Below are 20,295 nucleotides of genomic sequence, written 5' to 3' on the forward strand. Positions count from 1 at the left end.
ATAATTAAATTACATTAACACAGACGTGCTCAATGGGATTGAGATCATGGCTCTTGCTGGCCATGGCAGAACACTGACATTCCTGACTTAATAACCCACAGAACAAGCAGACACGTGATCTGCCACTGTGTGAACGATCAGCTGTCCGCCCTGTCTCCCTGTAGCACTGTCTTAGGTGTCTTACAGTACAGAAATTGTAATTTATTGCCCTGGCCACATCTGCAGTCCTCATGCCTCCTTGCAGCATGCCTAAGGCACATTCACACAGATGAGCAGGGACCCTGGGCATCTTTTTTGGTGTTTTTCAGAGTCAGTAGAAAGGCCTCTTTAGTGTTCTAAGTTTTCATAACTGTGACCTTAATTGCCAACCGTCTGTAAGCTGTTAGTGTCTCAACGACCGTTCCACAGTGGCATGTTCATTAATTGTTTATGGTTCATTGAACAAGCATGGGAAACACTGTTTAAACCCTTTACAATGAAGATCTGTGAAGTTATTTAGATTTTTACGAATTATCTTTGAAAGACAGTGTCCTGGAAAAGGGACATTTATTTTTTTGCTGAGTATATAAGGCTTTCTCCCACTTTAATAATTTCTCTAACTTTCCTCTCCCTTCCTGCCATCCCAACAGATGGCAACAGCAGTCACACAGGCAGTGTAGCAGTCCCTGCCCCGGCAGCCAGCAGGCCTTTAGAGGAGGTGGCAGATCCAGAGAACCTCATCTGGAGAGTCTTGCTGGGTGAGCGGATTGGTCCAGATGTGGGAGAGGGACTGTTCTCGTCAGAGGTGGGGCCATTGGAGGTAGACCATAGCAGTGTGAAGTTCCCCCTCAAAAGCTCACTGGGGGAGTTCAGTCTGGGCCGGCGGAGGAATGATACTGGAGACCTGCTGTTCCCCAACAGGACGTTGCTGACAGGGATGAGGAGCAACAACCGTACCAACAGAACCAGGTAGAGTAAGGAGAGATCCACACAATGAGCAGAAGTAAATAGGCACATATCATTATAGTTATAGCAGATATAGTTGAAAAGGAAAACTCAACGCTGAGCCAATGCTGGCCCAACATCAGCTTGTTATCAGGTATAGGAACCCATTCAAAAAAAGCACTTCAGAATCCCATCTGATCTTCCTCTTCCATCTACCAGACACTACCTCTCTTCACTAAGGGATGCTGCTGCTGAGGAGTTAGAGTGAACACTACTCTCTCTAAGTGAGGACCAGAGTGAGTCATTTCAAGGTCCTGAGCAGAGGGGCATTTAAAAGTGCTGTATCGTCTTGCCAGGGACAAGGGCCTGTGCTGCTGGCTGGGCTGGCTAGTGGAATGGAATGTGCTCCATGCTGGCTTCTGGACCGATCCAATGCTAGCTTCTTTTTTCCTTCTGAGACATCCCAAGAATCGCATGGAGAGGAGACAGCTAAAGCTCAGAGCTGGCCGGGATTGCATTCCATCATATTTATAATTCATGTTGGCTTCCCTGCGCTGTGTCCAAACACCGCTTTGCCAGTTCTTCTGCCAGTGCCCCATAAAACACATCACATGACCCGCCCTGTCTTCCCCTGCACTGGGGAGAAGAACGGATTGGACGAGGACAAGGTTAGGAGGTGGAGGAGGAGGAGGAGGAAGGGAGTAGAGGAAGTGAAGGACAAGTAGGAGAGGAGGGGGACAGATTATTTGAACATACACAGGAACTTTGAATCATACTTCACCGGCATATCTCAGTGTAACTGTGACTAATTTCTGCACATTTCTCCCAGAGGTGAATACAGTCTGACAGTATGTTTCTTCCCAGTCATATTTTTCACTTCGCCGCAAATACCTATAATTATTTGTTTAAATGAAAGACTGTATCCATTTTTCTCTTCTTCTCTGCCTCCTCCTCTTTCTTTTCCGCACCCAAACACTTCCTGCTTTTCCTCGTCCTCTTCTTCATGCTCTTCCTCCTCTCCACCTGCACCTTCTCATTCTCCTCCTACCTTCCTCTCCTGGTCCCCCTTTTCCTCTAAACATCTGCTCTGGTTATAAAAATCAGACAGTGATATTTTGGGGTATTTATTTTATTAGGATCTCCATTAGCTGTTGCAAAAGCAACAGCTACTCTTCCTGGGATCCACACAAAACATGAAACATGAGATAATACAGAACATTAGTAGACATGGACAGAATTACATCAATAAAACAATTGTAAAAGGCACACGTAGCCTACATATCAATACCAATACATACACACAAACTATTGAGGTCAAATAGGGAAGAGGCATTGTGTCGTGAGGTGTTGCTTGGAACCCATAGGAACCCATAGACTTGGCTCTCATCCCTTCCAGGCTTCGGGAAGGAGGGTGGACAATGAGCCTGTCAAGGCGGTTGTAAGCAATGTCCCCACGTGCTCTGGCAGCTTTCATGGATGGCTGGGATAAGTTTTTTCCTCTTCTGGCGCACAGCTTCAGGATAGTCCTCGTTGAGGAAGATATACGTTCCTCTCAAGTTCTTGGCTCTTTCCAGAACAGCTATCTTGTCCTTGAACCTCAGGAACTTGACCACTATTGGTCTGGGCCTGTCACCTGGGCTGGTGGTGTGTTTTCCAGTCCTGTGGGCGCGCTCCACCTCAATCTTCCGGGGGTCCATCTTCAATTTCTCAGATATCAATTCTCTTACTTTGTCCTCAGGCTCTGTCCAGGTCTCATGTGGAGATTCTGCAATTCCATCCACAACCATGTTGTTCTGCATTGATTGTCCCTCGAGTCTGATTTATCCATCATTGTTATCATGGATTCACACACAGAACTGATGTCCTCTCTCAATGATTTACAGTTTGCTGTCATCTTGCTCTTCTCCTGTTTCAACTCATTGAGCTGACCCTGGGAGAACTGCAAACTGTTCTTCAGGTCCTTTACCTCTCTGGTCAGGTCATCCATTCTTTTATTAGTTGAATCGACCAGTATTTGGACAAAACACAAAGCTATTTTCTAGTTGTTTTAACAACTGCTTGTAAAACAATTTTTGTTTGTTTAAAAGATCCTTCACCTGTGATAGACACCACTGTCCTCAACGGTACTCCCTCCGGCTTTGGTCTTTGTCATAGTAGCTAGCAACGTAGGTTACGCTGTTACTTTTCACAGTTCCAGACAGGGCAGGTCACAGGGAAGATTGAACACAACAAACAGCAAGGATCTAGACAGCCACAAACCTGGCACAACCCGCTGTCCCAGCCACAATGGCTAACCGCGTTGCAGGCTGCGTTCAAGCCTTCAAGAAACCCCCCTAGCTTGATAGGCAGCTAACGAGCAGCTAGGCTAACTGCTACGCCAAATAGCTCCTCAGACCCGGCCTTGGTCAGCAGGATCACTGTACAAAGAGCAGCAGTCCCAGCAACTGATGCCAAATGCGTCACGGGATCCAAACTAAAAAGTTAACTGGCTAGTAAGAAACTTTCAAAACAACATACCGAGCTCTCTGGATTGGACACAGCAGTTCCAGTACACGTATGATAAGAATGTCACTTTTATGTGAATGTATAAAAAACAGAATGTCACTGGTTGTTATGATTTTGATGTTGAGGTTAATCAGCCATAGCAGTGATGCAGCAATGTGTGTGTGGAAGAGAGAGCTGGGGTTTAGTGGGTTCACTGTGAAGGCATGGTTATGTTGTGTTTTACAGGACTAATTGTTTGAGACCTTGTTGTCATGTCATTTTTGACAGGACAAATCATCTGAGACCTTGTTGTCATGTCGTGTTTGACAGGACAAATCATCTGAGACCTTGTTGTCATGTCGTGTTTGACAGGACAAATCATCTGAGACCTTGTTGTCATGTCGTGTTTGACAGGACTAATCGTCTGAGACCTTGTTGTCATGTTGTGTTTGACAGGACTAATCGTCTGAGACCTTGTTGTAATGTCGTGTTTGACAGGACTAATCGTCTGAGACCTTGTTGTCATGTTGTGTTTGACAGGACTAATCGTCTGAGACCTTGTTGTCATGTTGTGTTTGACAGGACTAATCGCCTGAGACGTTGCTGTAATGTTGTGTTTGTCAGGACTAATCGTCTAAGACATTGTTGTAATGTCGTGTTTGACAGGACTAATCGTCTAAGACCTTGTTGTAATGTCATGTTTGACAGGACTAATCGTCTAAGACCTTGTTGTAATGTCGTGTTTGACAGGACTAATCGTCTAAGACCTTGTTGTAATGTCGTGTTTGACAGGACTAATCGTCTAAGACCTTGTTGTAATGTCGTGTTTGACAGGACTAATCATCTAAGACCTTGTTGTAATGTCGTGTTTGACAGGACTAATCGTCTAAGACCTTGTTGTAATGTCGTGTTTGACAGGACTAATCGTCTAAGACCTTGTTGTCATGTTGTGTTTGACATAACCATTAGTGTAAGACCTTGTTGTCATGTTGTGTTTGACATAACCATTCGTGTGAGACCTTGTTGTCGTGTTGTGTTTGACATAACCATTCGTGTGAGACCTTGTTGTCATGTTGTGTTTGACATAACCATTCGTGTGAGACCTTGTTGTTGTGTTTGACATAACCATTCGTGTGAGACCTTGTTGTCATGTTGTGTTTGACATAACCATTCGTGTGAGACCTTGTTGTCATGTTGTGTTTGACATAACCATTCGTGTGAGACCTTGTTGTTGTGTTTGACATAACCATTCGTGTGAGACCTTGTTGTCATGTTGTGTTTGACATAACCATTCGTGTGAGACCTTGTTGTCATGTTGTGTTTGACATAACCATTCGTGTGAGACCTTGTTGTCATGTTGTGTTTGACATAACCATTCGTGTGAGACCTTGTTGTCATGTTGTGTTTGACATAACCATTCGTGTGAGACCTTGTTGTCATGTTGTGTTTGACATAACCATTCGTGTGAGACCTTGTTGTCATGTTGTGTTTGACATAACCATTCGTGTGAGACCTTGTTGTCATGTTGTGTTTGACATAACCATTCGTGTGAGACCTTGTTGTCGTGTTGTGTTTGACATAACCATTCGTGTGAGACCTTGTTGTCGTGTTGTGTTTGACATAACCATTCGTGTGAGACCTTGTTGTCGTGTTGTGTTTGACATAACCATTCGTGTGAGACCTTGTTGTCATGTTGTGTTTGACATAACCATTCGTGTGAGACCTTGTTGTCGTGTTGTGTTTGACATAACCATTCGTGTGAGACCTTGTTGTCGTGTTGTGTTTGACATAACCATTCGTGTGAGACCTTGTTGTCGTGTTGTGTTTGACAGGACCATTCAGAGGTTGCTGCAGAAGAACTTCAAGCTGAGCCCTGCAGACATGTACCGCTGGAAACTGTCTTCTCAGGAACCCTGCACCTCCACCTGCTCTATAGGTAGACACACACACACACACACACACACATGTATATGGATAACTTATGACATGTTCAGTTATTCCTTAGTTTGCCTGTAATAATTTCCGCTGCAGGAGTGTCAAAGTCCTTTGCCATGTGTGTGCGCTACGATGGAGTTGAGGTAGATGACATGCAGTGTGACAATATGACCCGACCTGAGCCTGTTCATGACTTCTGCATTGGGAGGGAGTGCCAGCCCAGGTATGCACCAGAAAATAACACACTTACCAGAAAATAACACGCTTTCAGCTTGATTCATTTGGTCAGTCTATGTCATGGAAAGAGCAGCTGTTCTTAATGTTTTATATACTCAGTATATAAGGACTGTTTACCAGTTGGACGATGTGGCAATCAAAGTTCATTGAGAACAATGTTTGTCTCTTTTCCACACTTAACCAGGAACTATAAACTGGTGTTGGCCACTACCATACCATTTACAGTAATAATATTTGATTTAATTGACTTCAGAAGATCACTAACTATACCTGAACTCTACTCTGTGTGCATTCCCTCACCCTCAGGTGGGAGGCCAGCAGTTGGAGTGAATGTTCTCGTACTTGTGGTGAGGGCTTCCAGTTCCGTCTGGTGCGCTGCTGGAAGATGCTGTCCCCCGGGCTGGACAGCTCTGTGTACAGTGATCTCTGCACCGTGGCAGAACTGGAGAGGCCCCTGGAGCGCCGTGCCTGTAAGAGCCCCACCTGTGGCCCCCAATGGGAGGTGGCCGAGTGGACTGAGGTGGGTGGAGCTATACTGTGGGAGTTAACGGTTGTGTGTGTGTGTGTGTGTGTGTGTGTGTGTGTGTGTGTGTGTGTGTGTGTGTGTGTGTGTGTGTGTGTGTGTGTGTGTGTGTGTGTGTGTGTGTGTGTGTGTGTGTGGTTTACATTACAGGAATTACTGCGTGGGAACACTATAGTAAGTACATTGTTGCATCCTACTTACAACTGTTTGGGCAGCTGTAGATGATATTAAAAGGGAGTCTGTCCTGTGCCCTCTCCTCTCTCCTGTCCAGTGTCCAGCCAAGTGTGGCCACAGGGCCCAGGTGACCCGGGAGGTCAGGTGTTCAGACGAAACCAAGTTATGTGATCCCCCGACCCGCCCCCCTAACATTAAGAACTGCACAGGCTCGCCCTGCGAACGCCAGTGGACTGTGTCAGAGTGGGGGCCAGTGAGTACACTACTTTCACCACACTACTCCGTCTCGTTGGTACATTGATTACGGATAGGAATAGTGATTGTACTGACTGTAAGTTGCTCTTGATCACTAATGCTTTTGCTGTGTCATTCCTGTTAACCTTTGACCTCCGCAGTGTTCGGGGTTGTGCGGCCAGGGGAAGATGGTACGCCACGTGTACTGTAAGACACCAGAGGGCCGTGTGGTGCCTGAATCTCAGTGCTCTCCGGAGAATAAGCCCCTGGCCATCCATCCCTGTGGGGAGAAGGACTGTGCCCCACACTGGCTCACTCAGGACTGGGAGAGGGTAAGGCAACTGGGTCCTTCTGTTGATGTTCTATTAATGCTCTATTGGTGTTCTATTTATGTTTTATTGATGGTCTGTTGATATTATGATGAGCATTTTGACAATGTTTACCTGATGTTCTCTTGATGTTTTATATATGTTCTCTTGATGTTTTGTTTATGTTCTCTTGGTTAGAGATTCCTTAGCTGAAAGCAGTCTTATTTTCCTCTCAGTGTAACACGACATGTGGCCGCGGTGTGAAGCGGAGGATCGTGCAATGCGCCGGCATCAACGCTGGGAAGTTCCAGACCCACGACAGCGAGGACTGTGGTGCCAGTGAGAGGCCAGAGGACGAGAACACCTGCTTTGAGAGGCCCTGTTTCAAGTGGTACACCACACCCTGGTCTGAGGTGAGATACCATTTCAACCATGACATTATATCTGAAAACATCATGACATGAGCAATACATTGTATTTACATATACGGTGTCCTATCAAATCACAACCGTGAGCAGTGCTGCTGTGTTCAATCCTTGCACTAAGATGTGTGGTGTGTTCATTCCTCAGTGCACTAAGATGTGTGGTGTGTTCATTCCTCAGTGCACTAAGATGTGTGGTGTGTTCTTTCCTCAGTGCACTAAGATGTGTGGTGTGTTCTTTCCTCAGTGCACTAAGATGTGTGGTGTGTTCTTTCCTCAGTGCACTAAGATGTGTGGTGTGTTCTTTCCTCAGTGCACTAAGATGTGTGGTGTGTTCTTTCCTCAGTGCACTAAGATGTGTGGTGTGTTCTTTCCTCAGTGCACTAAGATGTGTGGTGTGTTCATTCCTCAGTGCACTAAGATGTGTGGTGTGTTCATTCCTCAGTGCACTAAGATGTGTGGTGTGTTCATTCCTCAGTGCACTAAGATGTGTGGTGTGTTCATTCCTCAGTGCACTAAGATGTGTGGTGTGTTCTTTCCTCAGTGCACTAAGATGTGTGGTGTGTTCATTCCTCAGTGCACTAAGATGCATGGTGTGTTCATTCCTCAGTGCACTAAGATGTGTGGTGTGTTCTTTCCTCAGTGCACTAAGATGTGTGGTGTGTTCATTCCTCAGTGCACTAAGATGTGTGGTGTGTTCTTTCCTCAGTGCACTAAGATGTGTGGTGTGTTCATTCCTCAGTGCACTAAGATGCATGGTGTGTTCATTCCTCAGTGCACTAAGATGTGTGGTGTGTTCTTTCCTCAGTGCACTAAGATGTGTGGTGTGTTCATTCCTCAGTGCACTAAGATGTGTGGTGTGTTCGTTCCTCAGTGCAATGCATGCATGGTGTGTTCCTTCCTCAGTGCACTAAGATGTGTGGTGTGTTCATTCCTCAGTGCACTAAAATGCATGGTGTGTTCATTCCTCAGTGCACTAAGATGTGTGGTGTGTTCATTCCTCAGTGTACTAAGATGCATGGTGTGTTCATTCCTCAGTGCACTAAGATGTGTGGTGTGTTCATTCCTCAGTGCACTAAGATGTGTGGTGTGTTCATTCCTCAGTGCACTAAGATGTGTGGTGTGTTCATTCCTCAGTGCACTAAGATGTGTGGTGTGTTCATTCCTCAGTGTACTAAGATGCATGGTGTGTTCATTCCTCAGTGCACTAAGATGTGTGGTGTGTTCATTCCTCAGTGCACTAAGATGTGTGGTGTGTTCATTCCTCAGTGCACTAAGATGTGTGGTGTGTTCATTCCTCAGTGCACTAAGATGTGTGGTGTGGGTGTTAGGATGAGAGATGTAAAGTGCTACCAGGCTAGGGAGATCGTGAGAGGGTGTGACTCCCTGACCAAGCCTGTGGCCAAGCAGACCTGCGCCCTGCAACCCTGTCCCACTGAACCCCCAGGTATATAAGCAATGGCATGGTCCCAAATAGATATGTTTGTGCTGTCTTCCAACACCAATGGCCATAGGAGTTGGCAAGACAGCACAAACAGATCTGAGATCAGGCTATACAAGCAGCACATAACCCCAGCCTCTGGCAACTTTAGGAGAGTTACAGTAGCTTATGTCTAGTCACAGGCAAAAGTAGACCGGAGAACATGGCATCGTCAAAGCACTTGTTTTTAATTGTATTATTTGCAGTACATTTTTGCTTTTCACAACTGAGATACTTATTAGTGTGGGCAAGCACCTCTTTCTTTCCTAACAGCCCAAAGTCTTGAGTGTTTAGATTATGGAGGTAAAAAGGCAGATTGATTGATTAATTGATAGATTTGTCATTACAGTATTTTCTGATTGTGATGAGGCTACTTTTTCCATATGATTGAACATATCATAAATGTCTCTGTCATGCAGATGAGAGCTGTCAGGACCGACCCACCACCAACTGCTCTCTGGCTCTGAAGGTGAACCTGTGCAGTCACTGGTACTACAGCAAGGCCTGCTGCCATTCCTGCAGGGCCCATCACACCTCTTAGTATTGCCTGACACCCCCAAAGCCTTTCCCCCATAGTAGGCTACTCTACTACACCACACTAGGCTACTCTACTACACTACAGTAAACTACTCTACAGTAAGTTACTCTACTACACCACACTAGGCTACTCTACTACACTACAGTAGACTATTATACAGTAAATTACTCTACTACACCACAGTAGGTTACTCTACTTCACCACAGTATGTTCCCCACAGTAAGTTACTCTACTACACCACAGTAGGCTACCCTACTTCACCACAGTAAGTTACTCTACTACACCACAGTAGGCTACTCTACTACACCACACTAGGCTACTCTACTATACCACAGTAGGGCTACTCTACTACACCACAGTAGGCTACTCTACTGCACCCCAGTAGGCTACTCTACTACACCACACTAGGCTACTCTACTACACCACACTAGGCTACTCTACTACACCACACTAGGCTACTCTACTACACCACACTAGGCTACTCTACTACACCACACTAGGCTACTCTACTACACCACAGTAGGCTACTCTACTACACCACACTAGGCTACTCTACTACACCACACTAGGCTACTCTACTACACCACACTAGGCTACTCTACTACACCACAGTAGGCTACTCTACTACACCACACTAGGCTTCTCTACTACACCACACTAGGCTACTCTACTACACCACATTAGGCTACTCTACTACACCACAGTAGGCTACTCTACTACACCACACTAGGCTTCTCTACTACACCACACTAGGCTACTCTACTACACCACAGTAGGCTACTCTACTACACCACACTAGGCTACTCTACTACACCACACTAGGCTACTCTACTACACCACACTAGGCTACTCTACTATACCACAGTAGGCTACTCTACTATACCACACTAGGCTACTCTACTACACCACACTAGGCTACTCTACTACACCACACTAGGCTACTCTACTACACCACAGTAGGCTACTCTACTACACCACAGTAGGCTACTCTACTACACCACAGTAGGCTACTCTACTACACCACACTAGGCTACTCTACTACACCACACTAGGCTACTCTACTACACCACACTAGGCTACTCTACTACACCACACTAGGCTATGGTATATCCAAAGGGATATGATCTAAATAAGGAAAAAACAGTAGAATATTATAGAGGCTTCAGTATGAACCACAACCACATACCTTTCTTTCAGAGGTTGACAATTGGGCACATGCAAAGACTGAAACCCTGAAGTATTAAGAGTCAAGCGGGGAGACGAGAGAGCAAAGAGTGAACTGGTGCATCTATTTTTGTCTTTTGAAGAGAGAATCCTACATCAGAAATCTCTTAAACCACACAGGGCCATACTTATGTGGAAAGATGCATCAAATTATTTCCTGGTTGACTATACTGCATGTCTAGACTGTATTTAAGGTAAATATTGATTATATTATTTAATTATATTTTTAATTAGTGTCTGGCACAAGGACGGTGGCCTTACTGAGTGTTATCCTTGGCTATGCTATAAGAAATAGTACAATATGTCAAAGAAAGGTTTTAAAAAATGTCTCAAGACTCATTTCTGCTTCATCTCTTGTAAGTGTCTCATTTTATTCTGCCCATTCTATTGTTATTCTGCCCATTCTATTGTTATTCTGCCCATTCTATTGTTATTCTGCCCATTCTATTGTTATTCTGCCCATTCTATTGTTATTATGCCCATACTGCTATTTCTATGTTATTAGTTATTTTTTGCAGGACATACAATTTATTTATTGCTCATCACACATGATTTTATCAATCGTGGCATATAATTCTCGAAGTTACTAAATGCCAGTTAGCTAAATGTGATTGAGTGAATTGAGAGGGTAAGACTGAAGACATACAGTATGACCATCCAGTTATCCCATTTATGAACTGAAAGATTCCTGACACTTGAGAAGGTTGAAATACATTCAAGAGTGTGTGTCTCATATTGGCAAATATCGTTATCTAGTTTACTGGTTTTGTTAACTGATGCCTCTTTGTCCAAAAAAGTTATCATTGACATTTTGTACTGTTATCAACTGAAATGCTCAATGTATCTACCTGTATTTCCATTAAAAGGTCTAAATTATAGCTGTTTCTTTGATTGCTATGTTGGGTTCAGAATATCAGGCACACAAAAAAACATACACTTATTTTTCCAACAGTTTATTGTTGACACTATTTCACATATGGTTCATCCAAAGTAGTAGTATCGATGATGGGAAAAGCATGGATTAGGACCTGATGCCACCTGCTGGTTTCTGTGTGTCGTTTTCCTTCTCACATTTACTGCTGAAATAACAAACAAATATCCTATACACTAAGAAGACAAAACCCTGTTAAAGCAAACAAGACATGTCACGTTTCTCCACAAAACAAAAAGGGCTGTGCCACCCATACTTGCCAAGTGAACATTACACACATTGCTGGAGAAACCAACTTAATTGAAGTATGTCAAATGTATTGTGGAACTTGAAGTATATGACTTGACAATGAACGACATGAAAATCCCTTCAAATACATATTTAAGCATATTTTCCCTTTAAATTGTCACCAAATTAGCTCTTAAAATAGTTCAGTTTCCACACTCTATTATGAAGCTGTTATGAGGACACTCAGAACTTTAACCAAAACACTTCAGAATATTGGAGAATCAGGTCATTTTCTGTCTAATCTAAAATATTACTTAGGGTTCTGGACTTATTTTAGCAGCTTATGTGTCATCACCTGCATAAACCCAAAGAGAATGTATAGTACAGGTATCACACAACATACACCGTACCAAAGTTATGCATCTGCCTGCTTAAGCTTCTCTTGAGAAAAAATGTCTCCCTCATAATCACAGATCCTATATGCCTATGATATTAAGCCATTTCAAAAGAACTGTTCATGTGAATTCAGGAGTAGGTGTCCATATATCTGCATGTGACACCAAAAAACCTCTCTACATCATGTGAGCGAGTGAACGTATCCATCGGTTTGGTGAGGTGGAAAATATCTACAGTAAGTAAGAGTGCAATAAAATTCCCTTCAGCCAGGTCAGGTCCCTAACATTAGTCCTCCCAGCCACCATGGGGCGCTACACATCAGTGCTGACACCTTGGCTGTGAGTGACCACCTCCCTCATGGTGACAGAGCGGATGAGGTTGAGCTTGTGGTTGAAGCTGGCCAGGTCCATTGGCAGGTCCAGCTCCTGCTGCTGCACAGTCCTGTAGCTGATGCGGCCCCCACCGTTATGCAGTCTCTCAGAGGAGTGCTGCAGGTAGAAGGGCAAGGAGTAGCGAGTGCAGGATGGGCAAAACCTATGGGAGTGTGTCATTGGTTTGCGGGTCAGGGAAGGAGTGTAGACAAAGGCGGGCCCGTTGGGCTCAGAGGGGGGCGTGGTCATCATGTCCTGGTCATCAGCCGTGTGCACTGGTGTGGGGAGAGAGGACATGATGGTGAGGTCCGGTTGCTCCTCCTCCATCTCTGGCTCCTCCCTCTTACAGCAATAATACTGCCAATGGAGCAGAGAGAAACATGTGACAGAGTGATCAAGCTGGTCACCGTAAAACCTTATGCACTCATCACAGCTAAAGTAGAAAAAACATGGCTACTTCACAAAATCGAATTCTTCATGGCAAGACTTTAGCCTACCTGCAACCTACAGTAGCACAGTACTGCAACGATAGTCAGTAAGATGACTGTAGCTAGAATTCCACCACAGATAACCACTGTCCCGGCTGACATTCGAAGTCCTCTCCATCAACACTCTACAGAGAGAAAAGAATAGAAGGAGAAAGGGGGACAGATTGAAGGGGGGAGTAGTGCTTAAACTTAGATAATCTCTGTTATATAGATTTGTATCCTTGACAACAGCCCTCATTGGGAATTTGATGTTGCTGCTTTTAGTGATCACTTCCACTCTTTGAAACAAAGGCATAGTGCAGTAATTGCAAATTCCTTCAAATCATCAGGTTATTTCCCGAAAATATGTACATTAGAGGGGAATTGAAAAGCCATCGATTTACTTGTTTTGGAGAGAAAATTCAAGCTCAAGTAAAATGAATTTCAAAAGAATCTACTGGTCTATGCAGTGACATGGTAAAAGAGACAAATGAACTGCAGAGGACATGGACACATTGTATGGTTTTTAAATCAAAAGCTTCCTAATAGGTTGAGTCCATCTTAGTTTGCTTTCCTTCTTGTTGAGACTGTTTGGTACTGTAGGAAAGGTCCCAGGAACGTGTCATTCAGTGTAGGACCATACTGGAATAATGCATGGGAGTTACACAGCAGACATGACATCAAACCCAGAAATAGCCTCAACACTAAGGCAGAGACAGACTTCCAGTGAATTTCAAGTAGATACAGTGGAAAGTAAAAGTATGTGAACCCTTATGAAATACCTGGATTTCTGCATAAATTGGTCATACAATTTGATCTGAACTTCATCTAGGTCACAACAATAGATAAACAGTCTGCTTAAAATAATAACACACACAAAACATTAATTTTCATGTCTTTATTGAACACACCGTGTAAACATTCACAGTGCAGGGTGGAAAAAAGTATGTGAACCCTTGGATTTAATAACTGGTTGACCCTCCTTTGGTAGCAATAACCTCAAACAAACGTTTTCTGTAGTTGCGGATCAGGCCTACAGTACACAACGGTCTGGAGGAATTTTGGACCATTCCTCTTTACAAAACTGTTTCAGTTCAGCAATATTGTTGGGATGTCTGGTGTGAACAACTCTCGAGGTCATGCCACAGCATCTCAATCAGGTTGAGGTCAGGACTCTGACTGGGCCACTCCAGAAGGTGTATTTTCTTCTGTTGAAGCCATTGTGTTGTTGATTTACTTCTGTGTTTTGGGTCGTTGTCCTGTTGCATCACACAGCTTCTGTTGAGCTTCAATTGGCAGATAGATAGCCTAACATTCTCCTGCAAAAGTCTTGATAAACTTGGGATTTCAGTTTTCCATCACTGATAGCAAGCTGTGCAGGCCCTGAAGCAGCAAAACAGCCCCAAACCGTGATGCTCCCGCCACCATACTTTACAGTTGGGATGAGGTTTTGATGTTGGTGTGCTGTGCCTTTTTTCCTCCACACATAGTGTTGTGTGTTCCTTCCAAACAACTACACAGTAGTTTCATCTGTCCACAGAATATTTTGCCAGTAGCGCTGTGGAACATCCAGGTGCACTTTTGCAAACTTCAGACGTGCAGCATGAACACCATTCTTGTTTCGTGTTTTACGTGTAGTAGACTCGTCAACAGAGATGTTAGCATGTTCCAGAGATTTGTGTAAGTCTTTAGCTGACACTCTAGGATTCTTCTTAACCTCATTGAGCATTCTGCCCTTTGCTCTTGCGGTCATCTTTGCAGGACAGCCACACCTAGGGAGAGTAGCAACAGTGCTGAACTTTCTCCATTTATAGACAATTTGTCTTACTGTGAACTGATGAACATCAAGGCTTTTATAGATACTTTTGTAACCCTTTCCAGCTTTATGCAAGTCAACAATTATTAACCTGTCACGCCCTGACCATAGAGAGCTTTTTATTCTCTATGTTGGTTAGGTCGGGGTGTGACTAGGGTGGGTCATCTAGGTAATTATATTTCTATGTTGGTTAGGTCGGGGTGTGACTAGGGTGGGTCATCTAGGTAATTATATTTCTATGTTGGCCAGGTATGGTTCCCAATCAGAGGCGCTGTTTGTCGTTGTCTCTGATTGGGGATCATATTGAGGCAGCCATTTCCTCTTTGTGTTTTGTGGGATCTTGACTTTTTATAGCTTCAAGCTTCGGTTTGTGCATTTATTGCTTTCTTTGAGTTTCACTTCATAATAAAGAGGATGGAACCATACCACACTGCATCTTGGTCCACTCATTCTAACGAACGTGACATAACCTTAGGTCTTCTGAGATCTCTTTTGTTCGAAGCATGGTTCACATCAGGTAATGGGCAGGGCAGCTAAAACCGACATCTCCAATCTCGTCTCATTGAATGGACTCCACGTTGGCTGACTCCTGACTCCAATTAGCTTTTGGAGAAGTCATTAGCCTAGGGGTTCACATACTTTTTCCAACCTACACTGTGAATGTTTAAATGATATATTCAATATATAACATATAATTGTGTGTGTTATTAGTTTAAGCACACTGTGAATAATATTGCAGAATATATCATCAGACCAAAGCAGATACATATTATTGATGCTGTAGACGTCCACTAAATAAGGCAGGAAGTAACCAGGTGTCTGGAATGTTCTATTAAAAGTCCCCTGCTCCCGCAAAGGCTAATGGAATTGTCCATTCCAAAGCAGTTAGAAGTGATGTGTGATAGGTTTGATAGTCACATCTGAATGGCTATGAAAGACTAGCTTGCATGAAGAGCTGCGCAATTTCTCACAATGACCCCCCAGATACGGTATTCTGTAACAGCAAAATGTCTAACTGAGCTGAAGCTATCTTGTGGCAGAAAGGGAAAATGGAGGCCACCACAAACACTCAGACCATTATTCATCCTGTCCTTATCCTTATCCTGTAGCTGCCACGCACAGGGAGGACAGGAGAAGTAATGGTCGGAGTGTTTGTGGTGGCCTCCATTTTCCTTTTCTGCCACAAGATAGCTTCAGCTCAACATATTGCATTCTGTTCCCATGACGACCTGGTCTGGTATCAGTGTCCCTGCAGGAAGGGAGTCATTTACACCGACTGCTGTGATTCACCATAATACACAAATCACTGGCCATCCACATGCAGCCAGGATTTAAAAGTTCCTCATGATCCATATTGCAGTACACACACAACTACTTTCAGCTGGGGTTACATTTACATTACATTTACATTTAAGTCATTTAGCAGACGCTCTTATCCAGAGCGACTTACAAATTGGTGCATTCACCTTATGACATCCAGTGGAACAGCCACTTTACAATAGTGCATCTAAATATTTTAAGGGGGTGAGAAGGATTACTTTATCCTATCCTAGGTATTCCTTAAAGAGGTGGGGTTTCAGGTGTCTCCGGAAGGTGGTGATTGACTCCACTGTCCTGGCGTCGTGAGGGAGTTTGTTCCACCATTGGGGGGCCAGAGCAGCGAACAGTTTTGACTGGGCTGAGCGGGAACTGTACTTCCTCAGTGGTAAGGAGGCGAGCAGGCCAGAGGTGGATGAACGCAGTGCCCTTGTTGTTACAACTCTCCATGGCAGGCTGTTCTCTAGATCTACATAATGATCAAATCAAATCACATTTTATTTGTCACATGCGCCGAATACAACAGGTGTAGACCTTTACAGTGAAATGCTTACTTACGAGCCCCTAACCGAGAGTGCAGTTTATAAAAATATGGATAAGAATAAGAGATAAAAGTAACAAGTAATTAAAGAGGAGCAGTAGAAAATAACAATATATACAGGGGGGGCCGGTAGAGTCAATGTGCGGGGGCACCGGTTAGTTGAGGTAGTATGTACATGTAGGTAGAGTTAATTAAAGTGACTATGCATAGATGACAACAGAGTGGCAGTGGTGTGGAGAGAGGAGGGGGAGGGCAATGTGAATAGTCTGGGTAGCCATTTGACTAGATGTTCAGGAGTCTTATGGCTTGGGGGTAGAAGCTGTTTAGAAGCCTCTTGGACCTAGACTTAGCACTCCGGTACCGCTTGCCATGTGGTAGCAGAGAGAACAGTCTATGACTAGAGTGGCTGGAGTCTTTGACAATTTTCAGGGCCTTCCTCTGACACCACCTTGTATAGAGGTCCTGGATGGCAGGAAGCTTGGCCCCAGTGATGTACTGGGCCGTTCACACTACCCTCTGTAGTGCCTTGCAGTCGGAGGCTGATTTGTTGCCATACCAGGCAGTGATGCAACCATTCAGGATGCTCTTGATGGTGCAGCTGTAGAACCTTTTAAGGATCTGAGGACCCATGCCAAATATTTTCAGTCTCCTGAGGGAGAATAGGTATTTTCGTGTCCGCTTCACGACTGTCATGGTGTGCTTGGACCATGTTAGTTTGTTGGTGATGTGAACACCAAGGAACTTCAAGCTCTCAATCTGCTCCACTGCAGCCCCGTCGATGAGAATGGGGGCGTGCTCAGTCCTCCTTTTCCTGTATGTAGTCCACAATCACCTCCTTTGTCTTGATCATGTTGAGGTAGAGGTTGTTGTCTTGGCACCACATGGCCAGGTCTCTGACCTCCTTCCTATAGGCTGTCTTGTTGTTGTCAGTGATCAGGCCTACCACTGTTGTGTCATCTGCAAATTTAATGATGGTGTTGGAGTCGTGCCTGGCCATGCAGTCATTAGTGAACAGGGAGTACTGGAGGGGGATGAGCACGCACCCCAGCATGGCGGATGTGTTGTTACCTATCCTTACCATCTGGGGGTGGCCCGTCAGGAAGTCCAGGATCCAGTTGCAGAGGGAGGTGTTTAGTCCCAGGGTCCTTAGCTTATTGATGAGCTTTGAGCGCACTATGGTGTTGAACGCTGAGCTGTAGTCAATGAATAGCATTCTCACATTGGTGTACCTTCCACCTTACTAGTTTATTTTGTATCTATTAAAAAATAAATTGAATATCACTTTGGTTACATTACACACAGGCACAGACAGACGGACGGACGGACGGGCGGGCGGGCGGGCGGGCGGGCGGATGGATGGATGGACGGACAGACAGACAGAGTGCCCATGATGCATCCTAAACAAGAAGTGCAAAGGATATTCTATTGACTATCGTTAGACTATAGCATTAGAGTACTAGCTCTCAGGTTAAAATCTATCTCTCAGAGAACAATGTCTGACATGACCTCTTGAGGCATTGGGCCAACTCTCAAAGTCAATGGACAGGCCATTAGATGTGGTATTCTATCATCAACAAACCATGAAAGTTTCCCTAGACTTACAGAATGCTATTTGTTTGGAGAGAGTTCAAATATTTTTTCGTTTAACACATTTTTACAAGGCATCTAACCATACTAAATAATTGCTGTTTTGACCCATTGATAACAAAATTGCAAAAACCTCCACAGCACATTACACATCACATCATACATCACATCATATAATCGCTGGGTCCAAGACAGAGATGCCTATCCCCCTCACGAACGACCAAAAATCATAGGCTATGTGCTTTAGCCAATCTACCCATTTGCACAAATCACACATGCTACAATTGTCTCAGGTTTCAACCACCCCGCCGCATGGAGAGCATATCAGCACCATGGACAGCCGCTCAGTGCCAAGAGCACGCGACAAGTGTACTGAATTTATAAAAACATGTCATAGGTATTCAATTATCATGCAGATTGTCTCACTTTCAATCTCATGACACATTTAACTTCCTGTAACTGTCTCATCCGATCTCGAACATTTCTGTCTTCAGTCTTTGCTCCCCTTAGACCACGTCCATCGATTTAAAAAAACGCTCATAGTCAGCAAAATATGAGAGATACATGAAATAAAAACTTTTATCAATATCTAATAAACTAAATTAAGCATATAGGGTTTTATAATAGGCCTACATTAACCAAGCCTAGCCTACATTCAGGAGTACGAGCAATACTCTAAATGACTTGTGTGAAATGTGTGTGAAAGCAAAAACACAAAACTACTTAAACAATAAACGACTCGCACGCAGGTTATAATCTTACCTCTATAAGTATTTGAATCGTCCCATGTCGCGTCCCGGGTGCCTCCGGCTCGCGCAGCCCGGGTTCTGGGCATCCGTGTTGCAGCCACGTGACGCTCAAAGGCAGCGGCGCCTGAAGGTGATTAATAGACTTTCATTGTAGACTAATGGGATTATCATCAGGTTCGCTACTCTTAAGAGGAAACATTTGTTTTGTACCTTTAATACCGAAAACGACAAAAGTGACGATCCCTGTAGCTATTCTGTGGTAAAGCACTTATTTCCTTGGAAAAAACGTGTCGAATCTAAAAGAAACCAAACACTTCAATTAAATTCCCATCACAATTTCCCAAGTTTATCTCCATCTGTCTTCACTTCGAAAAGACGTTAAAAGGAGTTAGAAAAAGATGGGTCCTTGCAAGCACAATTTGAAGATTACTGAAGTAGTCCTACAAGTTGCTCTGTTTATTTGGACGCTTATACGACGGTATTGTCAGCTGAATTGTTTCCCGCGCTCCCAAATTACCTTTCTCCTTCCCGCTCAATTCTATTATGTAGTCAACATTTGATAGGGGCCGCTGAAGACTGGCACTAATGATGCAAAACACATTACTCCAAATATCTATATGCAAAGAAAAAACCCTTGTTACATTCCTAATGTAATGTGTGGCCTTATCCTGGCAAAAAAAATAATAAGAAAAATGTCTCCCCAAAATTAGAAAAAAAGATTGGTGATTGGTACAGTGGATACAACGTTTTATTATATTTTCCGAGCCCGTTGTCCTGTCCGGTCCCCTCTGTATTGCACCTGAGCATGACAGCGGACCTCCACGCGCGCATTAATGTTCTCTGCTGATCTGATGAAATGTGGTCATGTGGCAAAGCAGCGGTGAGTCGTCGCGCTTTTACTGAAGGGCATTCAGTTGACTTTCACGATAGAATAACCGTATATCTACGTCATCGTTCTTGCCAGACAACGATATGGAGTAGCATGTAATTGATTAAAGCATCCTTGGTCGGTTTCCCAGAAAAAAATTGCCATGAGTTGAACAGTTATTAGAGCCACTGGAAGAGTTGTGGGCTACAAAAATAGGAAAGTTCACCTTAGTACAGTAGTGAAACATTTACAAAAAATATATAAATACCAAATCCCTTATGATTATTAATCATAGAAACCCTTCAATATCTGTAATGATTTGAACTTGATTTGAACTTTGTAATGATCTCAATAGCAGAGAAAGCAGCAAACACTGCCATCATGGAGTCTGATATTGACTATGCAATTCATCAAATTGTCAGCCTTGACAAGCACTGAGTCATGGACTTATTTTCCACAAGTATTATCTAACCTGTTTCTATAATACCCCCCACACACACACATCCTTCAGTCGCTTTCTCCTCCACTATCTTCCAGCTTT

General features: G+C 43.9%; 2 protein-coding genes across 2 annotated transcripts in view; one reads left to right on the forward strand and one right to left on the reverse strand.

Moving 5' to 3' along the window:
• The window catches only part of LOC118394043 (ADAMTS-like protein 2), a 29,193-nt gene extending 17,847 nt beyond the window's left edge, over positions 1-11,346 (forward strand). Inside the window, exons 11-19 of the mRNA XM_052461355.1 lie at positions 630-948; positions 5,241-5,344; positions 5,440-5,566; positions 5,887-6,100; positions 6,375-6,530; positions 6,673-6,843; positions 7,056-7,232; positions 8,544-8,688; positions 9,141-11,346. Coding sequence (XP_052317315.1) covers positions 630-948; positions 5,241-5,344; positions 5,440-5,566; positions 5,887-6,100; positions 6,375-6,530; positions 6,673-6,843; positions 7,056-7,232; positions 8,544-8,688; positions 9,141-9,262 — 1,535 coding nt within the window. The 3' untranslated portion in view covers positions 9,263-11,346. The remainder of the gene's footprint in view (positions 1-629; positions 949-5,240; positions 5,345-5,439; positions 5,567-5,886; positions 6,101-6,374; positions 6,531-6,672; positions 6,844-7,055; positions 7,233-8,543; positions 8,689-9,140) is intronic.
• An 85-nt stretch (positions 11,347-11,431) lies between these two features.
• Positions 11,432-19,380, reverse strand: LOC118394214 (protein FAM163B-like). The gene is made up of 3 exons (XM_035787439.2): positions 18,900-19,380; positions 12,907-13,022; positions 11,432-12,766 (listed from the first exon to the last, which is right to left on the reverse strand). Exons 2-3 carry the CDS (start codon positions 12,997-12,999, stop codon positions 12,350-12,352), a joined length of 510 nt encoding a protein of 169 aa, XP_035643332.1. The 5' UTR covers positions 13,000-13,022; positions 18,900-19,380; the 3' UTR covers positions 11,432-12,349.
• Between the last annotated feature and the right edge of the window lie 915 nt (positions 19,381-20,295).

This window comes from Oncorhynchus keta, chromosome 14, assembly GCF_023373465.1.
Source record: "Oncorhynchus keta strain PuntledgeMale-10-30-2019 chromosome 14, Oket_V2, whole genome shotgun sequence".
In the NCBI taxonomy this organism is placed as follows: Eukaryota; Metazoa; Chordata; class Actinopteri; order Salmoniformes; family Salmonidae; genus Oncorhynchus; species Oncorhynchus keta.

Bases quoted from the DNA above. Each gene is read 5' to 3' on its own strand.
- LOC118394214 (XM_035787439.2), bottom strand. From the start codon at position 12,999: ATGTCAGCCGGGACAGTGGTTATCTGTGGTGGAATTCTAGCTACAGTC. The intron at 12,767-12,906 runs GTAGGCTAAAGT...CTCCATTGGCAG, and splicing joins TGTGCTACTGTAGGTTGCAG to TATTATTGCTGTAAGAGGGA.